The sequence below is a fragment of the Onychostruthus taczanowskii genome, unplaced genomic scaffold (assembly GCF_017590055.1).
Source record: "Onychostruthus taczanowskii isolate IOZ18803 unplaced genomic scaffold, ASM1759005v1 scaffold17, whole genome shotgun sequence".
NCBI lineage: Eukaryota > Metazoa > Chordata > Aves > Passeriformes > Passeridae > Onychostruthus > Onychostruthus taczanowskii.
This window is the reverse complement of record NW_024498906.1, coordinates 12,098,684-12,112,354: the sequence shown is the minus strand read 5'-3', so window position 1 is coordinate 12,112,354 and position 13,671 is coordinate 12,098,684. Positions and strand designations below refer to the sequence as shown.

The 13,671-nt window shown below is 42.5% G+C and overlaps 2 protein-coding genes across 3 annotated transcripts in view; one reads left to right on the top strand and one right to left on the bottom strand.

Annotated features, from left to right (window-relative positions):
* HLCS (holocarboxylase synthetase) overlaps positions 1-1,867 on the top strand; it is a 119,735-nt gene extending 117,868 nt beyond the window's left edge. The window contains exon 12 of one of the 2 annotated variants that reach the window (XM_041400025.1): positions 538-1,867. The gene's annotated coding sequence lies outside the window, so the exon portion shown is untranslated. Of the gene's footprint in view, positions 1-479 lie in introns of both variants that reach the window. The other variant, XM_041400026.1, reaches the window with a different exon arrangement.
* A 49-nt stretch (positions 1,868-1,916) lies between these two features.
* The window catches only part of SIM2 (SIM bHLH transcription factor 2), a 57,557-nt gene continuing 45,802 nt past the window's right edge, over positions 1,917-13,671 (bottom strand). Inside the window, exons 10-11 of the mRNA XM_041399710.1 lie at positions 12,694-13,102; positions 1,917-6,219 (exon numbers count right to left, since the gene is read on the bottom strand). Of these exons, the coding sequence (XP_041255644.1) occupies positions 5,513-6,219; positions 12,694-13,102 (1,116 nt within the window). The 3' untranslated portion in view covers positions 1,917-5,512. The remainder of the gene's footprint in view (positions 6,220-12,693; positions 13,103-13,671) is intronic.

The following is a 13,671-nucleotide window of genomic DNA, read 5'->3' as shown; positions in this document are numbered from 1 at the left end:
GCTGCATCCTTATTTATTTTCTGCCTTTTCCTTCATGAGCAAACTGCAGAGCTCTGGTGCTGCTTTTCCAACCACAGAGTTTTACAAAACTTCACCTCAAGCCAGAATTCGTAGGTAAAACTGTCTCAGCTTTAGGATTTGCCTGCAGGAAGCACCTTTAGGGTTTTGTTCATGTTCCACACAGACTGGGAAGTGCCTGGAGGGATTGAACAACCAGGTCGTGCCTCAGGCTGGGGCTTGAGTGGCTTCCTTAAAACTTCCTTAAAACTTCCTTCTCCCTTCACTGGGGAAAAAAAAAAAATATGGGGAAAAGGATAAAACATGGGAATTTTGGAAGGGCAGAATGAGTTTTAGTGGCTGAGCAGCAGCAGAGGAATTTTTCAGCATTTTTTAAATGCTGCAACATTTCCTGGTTGCTATTGGTCCTTTTGTAGCTGCCTTAGTGATGAGCTGATTCTGTTCTCGCTGGGAATTGTCAGGTTATTCCCAAAATTTCTGCATTGGGAAGAAACTTGGAGTGGAATTTCCTTGCCACAGGGGAGAGCTGCCCAACCCTGGATGTGCCAGAGCACTGGGAGTGCTGTGGGAGCCACTTTGCCTTTTCAGTGGCCTCTTCTGGTGTCTCCTGGATTTGGATGAAGGATTTGTTGCTTTCCCTGGGGAAGAACCAAAGACAAAAAGAATTCCCATGGGACAAGGAGCAGCTGGATGGAGTCCTTGGAGAAGTCCCTGAGTCTCTGTCAGGTGGAGTCTGACTCTTCCTCTGCCCAACGTGGCACGCCCAGAAAGCCACAACATTTTTGCAGGAAAATCCTTGTTTTTCTTGTTCTCCGTGTGTGACAGACAAATGTGGTGTGGGGTGTCCCTGGATGTGGGGCTGGAGAGATCCAGCCAGCTCCAGCCCCAGGAATAAAGCTCTGAAAATGTTTCATTTCGTTCAGCTGTCTGGATTAGTAAAACACCTCTTCCATTGTGAGGCTGAGGTCATATCTTAAACTATTTTCTTGATGAAGTGCTTTCAAAAAACCCATTTATTACCATGTCCCTATTACTGGGACTTCTTTTTTTTGATTTTATTTTTTTCCTGCTGGGCTCTGGTAGAACATTTCTCATGGTGAAAACATTTGTGGGGGTTGTTTATTGATAGGAAAACTTCTGGGTGTGTTGGCACGTGTGCGAGTCCAGGGTGGGTCGTGCCCAGTCAGCAACAAAGCTGCTTCCAAAGGTTTGAAAAAGTAATAATGTACTTCACATTTCAGAGTCCAGGCAGCACATCCTGCTTCTAGTAAAGCTTTTATAAGACTTCAGAGCTTTTTTTTATTTTATTTTTTAATATATCCAACGAATCAAGGGCTATTACCTGGAAATAATATTAAAGCATTTAATTCTTTATGCTGCTGCTTCACTGTGCAAAAATTCGTTTCTTTGCTTTCTCTGATTCAGCTGCATCAGCAGCCTGAAAAAAAAATTACTTTTTGCAACTCTTTGGAGATCTCTACAATCAAAACATCTGTCATGGGAAAGATTTGTGCTGGTTCCTGGGGGTAACTGGTTTGATAAAGACATTTGCATGGCTAAGTGGTGGTGGGGATGCACTGCCTTGATCAGACACCAAAGAAATTAAATCTGGGCCCAGCAAAGGGCAGAGGTCAAAAAATGATGGATAAAAAAGAACTGCAGGGAAGAATTGTCAAGTGTTGAGTATCTCATTAGTGATTCTGTGTTATTTGCATTTTCCAAGTGTCTTCATTTAAAATGCAACGTGGCAATAATACAATAATTTTTTAAAACTGTGTGTGTTTTATAGTACATTAATTGTCAATATAGAACATGTCACACATGAAATAAATTTTCTATATGCACCGTTGCCCTTTGTGAAATACTTTGTTGTAAAAAAAAAGAGAAATTCAACTCAGTTTTCCTTTGGCTACAGGATTTTATTAACATTTTAACAGTTGTGTTTTACATAATAAATAAGCAAAAATGCTTTACATTTTTAGGGAATACATATATAATTCTGAGCTTGAATAGGTTGGTTGGGTTGCGTGCTTCACCTACACTTGCCAAATAGCTTTTATCTGCATCATATTAAAAAAAAAAAAAGCAAAATCTAACCTTCAGGAAAAAACTGGAATAACAATATTTCCTCTGTGGCGTTTTTGAAGTGTGACTGAAATGCTGGAAAAAAAAAAAAAAGAATTTATGTCCTGTCTTGAGATTTCTGGAGAAATTCTGGCAGATTTCCCATTCATTGGCACTTTCAGTGATGAATTCCCCAATTTTGCACCTGTTGTGCTGAATTTCCTTAAATTACGTTTTTCAAATCCCAGGGCACAGAGAGCTGGGGACTTATCTGTGCCTTTATCACCTTGTTTTATTTCCATTGCACTGCTTCCGAAACTTGGAGACCCCTCGCTATGGAATTCACTTTTCCAGCTTTACTGGGTCTGGTGGATGATTCCCTGACTGGCAGGGGGGTGGAATGAGATCTTGCAAGTCCCTCCCAACCCAAATTTTCTAAGATTTTGGTAAAATATTCCCTCTTTCACTCTCTTTCGCTCATTTTCCATTATTTTCTTGTCAGGTCTGTACTCCCCCAAGAGTTAAAGTCTTGTGAAGTCTCACTACAAAGGTGTGGCTCAAATACTAAAGAGAAATGAGATTATTTTTCATAATATATTTCAATTCACATTCCCCTCCAGTACCATCTTTTTATTTTCATTTTTAAAAACAGTTTTCATTATTAAAACACTGCTCACTGTGATGGCAGTGCCCTGTTCTGCACTGTGATTTTGCTGAGAACATCTGTAATTTAACTGACCAAAAAATCCTATTTTTCTCCCAATGTAATTTACTCCCAGATGGGAACATGGAATTGCTGTTTAAATCTTGGAGAGTGACAGGAAAAAAAATCCTTTCCACATTTGCTTTTGCCATCTTTTCTGCACCTTCCCCTGCATTATCAGCTGTGAGTTCTTAATTGGTTCATTATTGCCTCGCAGGGAAATTTCCTGTGCCTGGGCACCACCTCCCCTAAAACACCTGGGGGAGAATGATGGAACACCTCCTCTGCTCAGGCTGCTGGAATAAAGCCTGGAAGTGGGAATAACAAGGTGGAAAAATATCGAGCTGAAAAATATCATTGGTGTTTTTCTCAAGCAAAGCCCAATTTTGGTGTTTTTATAGCAAGCAGGACTTGCAGGAACACCCAAATGCAGCAGTGCCACTAATGAGGGAGAAAGTGCAGCAGGAGAGGTTGGGCATCAGGTTTCTTTTTAATGATGCCAACCATGCCAGTGGCTCCTTTGTGGGGCACGGGTTTAATTTAATTGAACAAAATGAACCCATAATTATCTTTTGAGGAGTTGGGGTCGTTTATGAGGAGCAGGGGCTGGGAGGGCTCTGAACCAAGTGGGAAAGCAACTGGTGTCTCCTGCCTTTGATTTATGGGGTCAGCATGATTATAATCCACATTTACAGCTTTTCTGGAGACTTGCCAGCTTCTCCAGCACTGAACAAACTGAGGTTACAGGGAGCGACTGTGCTGGTTTGGTTCTGTTTTGGGGTTTTTTTTTGTAGTCACTGATTTGGCTTTTTTTGTTCTGTTTAGCACAAAATATATTTTTCATGCAGTTGAAAGCAGCAACTGAGAGTGTTCAGTTCAAGTTCATTTTTCAAGTGAATATTAATTTGATAATAATAATAAAGGCTTCTCTGTTAACCTTTAACAGGAAGCACTGATAAAAAATACTGAAAATTGTTTTAAGCCTTTGCTTTTAAAGTATTTTTGTGTACTCATAGAAATAAGTATTCATACACAGAAGGAAATAACTTTATTTCTGTATTCTAATGGAAAATTCCCTGCCCATTTCAGGGGTTTGGAACTGCTGAATGAGCTTTAAGGTCCCTCCCAACCCAGACCATTCTGGCATGAATTATTGCTGCATAGAAAAGATGGAGAACATGGAATTTTAAGGACTGAGTGTTTAATTATGATTTTTCTGACAAGGTCCAATCCATGAGCAAGTGTTTTTTCCATATTATACAAACCAGGTAAGAATTTTCTTCAAAGAATTATGGAATGGTTTGGGTTGGAAGGAATCGTAAAGCTCCTCGAGGGAACCTTCCACCATGCCAGTGTGCTTAAGGTTTTTCAGTGAAGTTCTCTTTAGAGTCTGATGAGAGAAAGTTTGAAAAATTCTGAATTGAGCTTGAATTGGGGTAAGGAACGGAGCTGAGTGAGCTCTAGAGCCACATTTATTGTTTAGGGAGCCTTTTGTTGTTTTATCCACTCACAATGTTTGGGGAGATGGTTGAAAACCACCGTGGGCTGAGTGTTGTCAGTTAAACTCCCACAGATCCATCCTCTGCAAAGAATTAAAAATAAAGGGGTGAAAAATCTATTCCTGGCTGGCTGGGCCAAATGTGAGAGTTTCAAATGTGCTGTTTGGGATTTGTGAAGTGCTCCAACCAGGGAATTCCAGCCCTACCTTTGTGCTGACAACAGGATTTATGCTGGAGGAAGTTCATCATGTTAAGAACTGGAATTTTCAAAGCTCACAGTTCTGCTGGTAAGTTCAAAATAAGGCAGAAATGTTCATTATTCTCTTGACTATAAAGAAAACATTTCTGGTGCTGTTATTAAGATGTATTTGTGACTGGCTGGGTTGAAAATCTGCACAGGCTTCCCCCAGAATACTCAGGGAAACACAGGATTTAGGAGTTTCCTTTTCTTATTTGTGGGGAATTAGTTCCTGCTCCATAATTTGTCCCAATTTGCCATGACAAGACCTGTAACCCTGTAATACCTATCTTTGTACCTATTAATTTGTCATATTGTCCCTTGTCAAGATAAATGGTGGTGGCAACAATCTCAGAACACTGAAATCTGTGTTAAATAAATCAAATGTAGGGTTGATTTATTTAGTTTTAAAACTTTTTGGTAATTAATAAATAAGCTTTTTTCTGTTTGGGTAGGACAGCTGTGTTGTGGTTGCTCAAAATCACCACTCTCTCAACAAAGTCCATTTGTCAGGGGGTTGAGTGGAGAGTTGATGCGAGGTTTCACACAATTTGTCAAAAAAAAACCTAAACTAGAATGCATATTTTATGATAATGATTAAAAAAAAAATCTTGAGTTTATTTTAAGGAGGGGGTCAAGAAAAAAAAAAAAATGTTCTTCATATAATCCTCTGCATATAACACCTCTCGTTTCCTTCTGCTGCACACTATAAAATAACAAAAATAAGATCTGGAACTTGGCTTCTCCCTGGCACCAGAGCTTTATCTGGGACACCAAAGCACGGCAGGGGATGGAGGGGATTTTCCTGGCCACTGGGACTGGTGGAACTCACCAGTTTGTCCCTCACTGCCCTCCAGCTTTGCTCAGTAAATGTCACTGTGTTTCCTCATGCTTTTTTTTTCTTTTTTTTTTTTTTTTTTTTTTTTTTTTTTTTAGCAAATCATTACAGTTTGGTTTCTTAATGAAACACAGAACCCTCCTGTGCTACCGTCACCTGCCGTTGGCAATGATGACAGAAGTCCCAATATAATGGGGTAGTGCAGATTCCTTGTGGGTTTCTGGAGAAGAAGCCGAGGAGGGGCTTTGGTTTTTGTAAATAAACGTGTTGACTTCCTCAGAGTTGTAGGAATAATTCTCTCCCACGTGTCCCGTGGCCGTGCAGGGGGAAGTTTGGAAAGCTCCGTGCTTGGCCAGCACGTGGTGGTAGTTGAGGAGCACGAAGGGGACTTGGCCTGAGGGCCTCACATCCATCAGCCGCTCGCCATCGGCCTCGTGGTCGAGCTTCACGCTCATCCTCTCGTCCAGCTCCTCCAGGCTGCCTGGGTGGTGGCTGATGTGCCCAAATTTGGGGTCTTTGACACAAATCCTCCTGCTCTGCTCGTAGACCGAGGGCACGGGCAGCAGGTGGCTCAGCTGTCCCACGGCTTTGGCCTGGCAGCACTCGGATTTGGGCAGCAGGGAGTTGGAGAAGGAGCCCTCGTTGATGGCCATTTTTTCTGGCAGGTCTCTGGTGAAAGCCAGCTTGTTTTCCTCTTTGATGAGGTGGGCGGGGGGCTGGAGCCTGGGCTCTGTTTTGTTGTGTTTCATGATGGAAGAGTCGTAGAGCTCCTCTTTGTAGCGGCCCGGCACGGGCGCCGTGCAGCTTGGGAAGGCCTCCGGCAGAGCGTCCTGGTTGTACCTCCTGTTGGACAGTGGCACTGGCAGGGGAAGGAAAACATGTTAATTACTGACAACGAGCCTTTGCAGTAATTATAACTCACTGGCACGAACTTATCCGAGCTTATCATAGCTCAATCAGGGGAATTAAGCCAAAGAAATGTTAGGAACTACAACCTGAATCCAAAAACTTTCCCCTGAAGGAAGCTCTTCTCAGAGGTTTATCTAAAAGCCAGATAACGCTGCTACCTATCAGTGATTCCATGATTAAAATAGTGGAATTGTTTTAATCATGGAATAATAACCAGAAATAAACTGAATTTATTCTTCCTGTCATTGTGGGAGTGCATTGGACACTTGTCCTTGCAACCAGAACATCCAGCTCAGAGGCTGGACTCAGTGACCTCAAAGGTCTTTTCATTCTGCAGAATTCTGTTGGTTATTCTGTTGGTTCTGGTTGATTCTGTTAATTCATGGTATTTATTTTGGGTACCTTTAATATCTAGATAAGATAATAGAAGATGACGTGTCATTATGTAATTAATGAAATCTCTTTGTGATACCCGGAGTGGGTCACGTTAAAGGTTTTGCTTTTTCTCTTTGAAAAACTGACATCAGATATTAAAAACATCTCTGGAAAAGCAACACAAACACCTCTTCAGCAATGCTGGATCTCTGCTTTTAAGATATTGCCATGTATTAAAGGTAGACAATGATAAAAATGCAGGTTACAACATTGAATGAGGGAGAAAAAATTGGGTATTTTTAGAGAATTAGAAGCCAGATACTTAATTTTTCAACAGTGTGAGCCTAGGATGTCTATTCAGGCTTTTCCTCTAAAATTTATTAGGCAGTCTTTTTTCTCCTCAGTTTCTGCATGGCAACTGAACTCTTGAAGCAATTTGAGTTATTTTTACCATTTTCTTCTTGCCTTAGGAAGCTCTTCCTTTCTGTATACCCCTATCTACAAACAGTGAGAGAAAAGGCCCCTGGTTTTCTCCTGTACCATATGAGTAATATTTTTTTTTTGCACTCTCCTATGAACAGTTTGTGAGTTAAACAGCTCCTCCAAGGCACATTTGAAAGTTTTATGTTAAAGGAAAAATGACACACTGAGAAAATTTCTCATGTTAGACCCAAACTCTTGTTTTGTGTAAGGTTCACTGGAAGCCCTGGACACTTAAGTGCCTTTTTTGAAATGGATTTCCTGTTTTTCTAACAATTTTATTCAACATCTTAAACCTTTTGGAGTTCCCCTCTATTGGTTGCTGATGTAACCATGCCCATTAATAAATGAATATTCCCTGTGCTGTAATAGACTGGCAAAGCCTTCATGGATAACAGAGGAAGCAGAAATAGCTCAATTGTACCTTTTTTTTTATATATATGCAGAGCTCCATTAATTTCAGAGGGAGTTGCACTACGTAATTAACACCAGAATTTAAACAGAAATCTGGTTCCAATTTCTTCTTCACCCTCCTAGAAACAATAACCTTTCAAGTTATTCTTTCCCTTTTCTATGTATACATTTTGTCACAAGAAGGAGAAGCTGATGGAAGCTGAGTTCTCACCAGCTGGTGAAAAATGGCCCTTTCAGATCACAAATCCAACCAGGATTCAGCCACGTGCTTCAGAATAACTTGGGAATTTCACTGGTGTACTTCAGTGCTCTGATTTTAACTCCACATTTGGTGTTTTTATTGTGAAACAAATGTAGATGCTGAGAGCTACTGACATAAATAATAAGTTTTAATGGTCAGGTGTTCTGGGTTTAAGATGTCCACAAGAAGGATGGATTTGTCCTCCTACAGTTTGGAATATTTTCACTTTATGGCTCTTCTTTAATCTCTGAACAAAATATTGTCCTTCTCCAGAACTAGAGCCCAAGAGAACTTGGAAGAAGCTGAGGCATCACAGCCACCAGCTGGCCTCTGCCTTGACACCTTTAATTTTGTAATCTCCAGTCCTGCTGTGTTAAGGATGAACCATCAGGTTGTAAATCCCAGAATCCCAGAATGGGTTGGGTTGGGAAGGACCTCAAAGCCCATCCAGTGCCACCCCTGCCATGGCAGGGACCCCTTCCACTGTCCCAATGTCCAGCCTGGCCTTGGGCACTGCCAGGGATCCAGGGGCAGCCACAGCTTCACCAGTGCCAGGGTCTCACCACCCTGTGAGCAAAGCATTTCTTCCCAATCTCTGATCTGACCCTGCCCTGTGGCAGTTCAAAACCATTTTTCCTTGTCCTGTCACTTCCTGTCCCTATAAAAAGTCCCTCTCTCTCCTTTTTATCAAACAAGGCAGAGATAGAACAGGTCTCAATACAACCCCTGCCCATGAAAAGATATTTTTTTTAGATTATCTCAGTCTGTGCTTGTCCTGGTCTGAACCCTAATTTCAAATCACCCAAGGCATGGGCTGATTGCTCTCCATTATTCTCTCTCCAAAAACATTATTCTCTCTCCAAAATGCCTTTTTCTCATGGGGAATTCCCTTTGCAAAATGTCATTTCTTCCAGTAGGCAATGGCTAAACCTGGGGAGTTTTTTCACAGATTTTCTCCATCTTTTTCCTCATTTCCTGAGTTTTGGCATGGCTGGTGGCACAGAGCTTCACACAGGTAGCTCAGAAGGCCCAACAGCACCACTGAGTGACCAGCAGGTCCTGTGGTACCCACAGCAGCAATTTCAAGGGTAAAAAGGAAACTTCTGACTAAAAACACAGTTGCCCTCACTGAAATGATTTTTTTTTATGATGACTGGGCCAGCTGGGAAAAAGTGGAAGAAGCTTCAAAACCAGATCCCAGAAGCAGAAACATCTGATTTGCAGGCAGTCGTATCTGCTACGTGCTTCTTCAGAGCTTTGATGGCTTGGCACCATCATCCTCCAATCTCTGATCTCTCCAAAAGGAGCTATTTTCCATGGAGAAAAATGTCTTTGGCCCACGGCGCTCTTGGCAGATGCTGCCGTGGATGTGATGTGGAATGGCCTCGCATCCAAGCCGGCTGCCAGATGTCAGATTTGGCTTTGCCTTTGGATCGAAGATGATGATGCTAAGCAGATCCTCCCTGCTTTGAAGCTCCCTGGCTGTCAGTTCTCCAGTGAGCCACTGGAAAAAAAAGCAGCACTTGACAACCTAAGGGAGATCAGATGCAAAAAAAAAAAAACCAAAAAACCCAAAAACCCAAAAAGTCGCTTCCAAAGGTTCAGAATTCAGCAAAAGTGCAACAGTGCTGAGTCTGCTTGAGGAGGAAACACGGCTGAAAAAACTGGGTGGAAATCCTGTTTATAGGGGAAGCTCTAGGTTTTTTCCCCCTTTTGCCCAGGTCTGAGTTTGACCATATTTTTCTGCTCAACTCAAAGGAAATATGTACGTATTTCCTTAAAAAAAAAAAAAAGTTTATTTTTTTCATACGACTCAAAATGCTTTTGCAGGGAATTAGTTGTAGCAAGCCAACGTTTGTCAAATCCCCAATTAATATCCATAATAAATATCCATCAAAATGCTCAAAAAAGAACCCACATCTCCCAACTCCAGCAGCAAAATCTTCAGTGGAAGTAGAACCAGAAATAGGAACCGCTGGTATTTCAGCTCCATTTTCCTCCTCATGGGGAAATGTGATGTGGGATGAGATTGAAAAAGAGCAGCAGTTCCTTGCAGGTTTTTTTTGGGGATTTGGGTTTTTTTACCCTGTTCCTGCAGGTTTACTGGGGATAGGCAGGATTTACTTAAGTCTTTATCCTTATCATCAAAATATGTAGGTTTTTTGGGGGACTTTTGTGGGGTTTTTTGGGGTTTGGGGTCTTTTTGATTGTTTGGGATTTTTTTTTTTTTCCTTTTTTGTTTTGTGGAGGGTTTTTTTTGCTTGGTTTTTTTGTGGTTTTCTGTTTTGTTTTGTTTTGGTTTTGTGTGTTTTGGGTTTTTTTTTTTTTCCTTTTTTGTTTTGTGGAGGGTTTTTTTTGCTTGTCTTTTTTTGTGGTTTTCTGTTTTGTTTTGTTTTGGTTTTGTGTGTTTTGGGTTTTTTTTTTTTTCCTTTTTTTTTCTTTTTTTCTTTTTTCCCCACAGCATCTTCAGAAAGGACAAAAACATTTCCTATTTTTGGTCTAAAACTCCTCCTTTTCCCCCGCAGTCCACAGGAGCAAACAAAGGAAACAGCAAATTAGAGGAGCACAAACTAAGGAAAAGGATTTAACCTGCTCTAGGCTGTGAGAAGAGCTTCCCTCTTGCTCATTTTCAGCCTAACCACAGAAAAGTGAAATAAAATGCTGCTGGCAGTGAGGTGAGGTCCATCATGGGTGAGGTCAAACCATCCTGTGAAGGACAAAACCCCAGGCAGAAAATATTTGTTCCTCTGTGGGAAGCACATTGATGTCTGATTCCATCTTCTCTCTGATGCAGCAAGCTCAGCTTTGAACATATTTATATTTTAATATATTTATATTTTAATATTCCCTTTGGATCTTGGATATCTCCACCCATAAGTGAATAAATACTTCATTCTGATACCCAAGAGCCTCCCTAAAATGGCACCCTGGAGACTACCTATTTTTTTTTTATTTTACATTTATTTTAATTTTTTAAAAATTTATTTTAAATAATTTATTTTTAACTTATTTTTCTATTTTAAATTTCCACTACTGCCTCCTCCATTCCAAGAAATGAGGGTTTCCATCTGACTGCACAGCAGTACCTCAGTCCTCATCAGTGATTTTTAATTAATGAAAATTATGAATGCAGAGAGATGTGGATGGAATCCAAGGACTGGCTCTGGATTGGAAAGTGATAAACTGGAATTCTGCTTAAAAGAGTTTAATTAAGGATTTCCTGGGAGTTCTGCAGCAGCTGATTTGAATTCTGCACTTGTTGATGCTCTCTGACACTTTCAGATACACCTTAAATCTCAAAAGAACCCCTGTATTTACTAAGTCTGAATAAACTCAGATGTGGTGGGGTTTTGGGTTGGTTTTTTGTTTTGTTTTGTTTAGTTTCGTTTTTTGCGTATTTTTGTGACAGGTTTTTGTATAATTCTCACAGTTAGTGAAAGTAAAGCAGGGAACAGCAGGGAAATCCAGTCCAACCAAGGCTGCTCTTGCTAAAGTCAGCAGCAACCTGAAATCTCAGCAGAACTTCCAAGGTTCATTCATAAAAACAGTTAAATTCAGGGCTGTGTTTGACTTGAAGGGAAAGCTGGGCCAGGGGAGTAATTAATGCCATTAATTGAGTTAAAGATACTTGACACCATCCCAAAATAGCCTGAATTGCCAGAGTCTGGTTTGTCCAAATATTTTTGTTGCTTTAGCTGATTCACATTGTTCCTTGCCCATCACAACTTGATTCAGTTTCATTTTGGAGTTGGGGCAGCCATGAGATCAGGAGTGTTTAAAATGAGAGATAAATCTCTGCCAAAACCACTGCAAGAAACCCTGTTCTGGTTGAATACAGTGGAAAAAAACAAGTTGGACAAGATGATCCCCAGAATTCCCTTCCAACCCTAATTATTCCCTGATTCCGTGATTAGAGGGTATTTTGAGCATCTTTACATTTGGTTGTGTTATAATTTTTCAAGGTTATTTCTTGTAGGTTTCCACCTTAGAAAAGTCAATGCCTTTCCTCAAAGAATTTCTATCCCTGACCATCTGCACAGTGAAATAATGCAGGTGATGGGAGACATTTTCAAATTCGGAATTATTATCAAGTAAAGCAGAATTATCACTCTGTAAGGTAAAGACATTCAGAGTGGCTTTGTGCTGACAAAGGACAAGCTTCAATTTTCATGGGAATAGATGGTGTTTATTTTCATATGGTGACCATTGTCCAGGTTGGGTGAGGGCTCTGGGAGGCTTGTGAGTGCCCAAGGAGTGTCTGTGGAGGCCTTTAATAAATACCTGCTCTTATTCTCTTAATCTTGTCTAGCCTCTGTTCTACGGAGCCACTCACAGAATTCCCAGAATCACTGGGTTGGAAGAGACATCCAAGACCATCGAGTCCAACCCAGCCCCAAGAGCTCAACCAAACCCTGGCCCCCAGTGCCACATCCAGGCTTTGTTAAACACCCCCAGGGATGGTGACTGCACCACTTCCCCGGGCAGCCATTCCAGAACTTTATCACCATTTCTGGAAAAAACTCTTTCCTGATATCCAGCCTGTGTTTCCCTTGGTGCAGCTGCAGGCTGTGTGCTCTGGTTGTGTCAGTGCTGCTGGAGAAAGAGCCCAGCCCAGCTGAGCACAGGCACCTTTCAGGAGCTGTGCAGAGTGAGGAGGGCACCCCTGAGTCTCCTTTCCTCCAGGCTGAGCACCCCCAGCTCCCTCAGGGGTTCCTCACAGCCTGGTTTGTGTTCCCAGCCCCTCTCCAGCCTCGTTGCCCCCTCTGGATGTGTTCAAGCATCTCAATGTCCTTCCCAAACTGCGGGACCCAGAAGGCATCCAAGGCATCAAACCCGTTTTTCAAACCGCGAACACAAATCCTCCCCATCCACCGCGCGGCCGAGCCTTTTCTCCTGGCTCAGAGCGACACCCACCTTCATAACTCTGTGCAAGGTTGTGCCTGATGATGTTCACTGGCTGCTCAGGGAGGCTTTTGGAGGGTGACTGGCTGCTGGGAACCAGGGAGTTGGCATAGTGCCACTGGCACTCGCCGTTGGTCTGCAGCGCGCCCAGGAAGAACCGTGCCACCTCGCAGGGCGCCCCTTGGGCCTGCCCGAATTTTGCAGGCAGCATTTGCTTCTTGCCACTGAAGACGTGGGAATCCACAGGGAAGTGTCCATAGTGGTAGGAGAAGGGCAGGCTGTAGGGAGGGGCGTACAGGAGCTCGCTGCTCTCTGAATGGAAGTTCTGTTCCTGAAGGGCGGCGGCGCTGGCAGCGGGGCTGGAGCGCCAGCTCCCCACCTGGCTGCATTCCAGTTTGTCTGCTTGGAACGAGCTGTATTGCTGGGGGAAAGAGAGGGAAAAGAGCAGGGGAAGAGAGTTAAAGGAGGAACTTTTGTAGGAAAGTACAGGACATCTCACACAGGCACCCAGAGCTGGGACTCGCTGGCTCAAGGGATGGACTGAGCAGCGCGTTTGAAGTTCCTCTCTTCGTGCCCTGTCTTCACGTGGGAACAAAAATCCAGCTTTGAGTTGATAATTTTGGCAGTTCAGTTTTCCAGAATCACAGGACTAAGGTTGGAAAAGCCCTCCCAGTCCACTCAGTCCAAGCTGTGCCCAGTGACCACCTTGTCCCCAGCCCAGAGCACTGAGTGCCATGTCCAAGTGACACCTCCCAGGATGGGGACTCCAAACCTCCCTGGGCACCCTTTCCATGGGGAAATTCCTCCTGACATGAAGAGCTCCACACACCAACAATAAATGACCCACATTCTACACCAGCACAGATTTTCACAGCACAATTCCAAGTACAGGATTTTCTTCTTTTTGCCAAGAAAGAACGTCACGTTTGAAGTGCTTCACACACTCCATATCCCAAAGGTTTTACATCACTTGCCAGAGCTGGTTTGTGC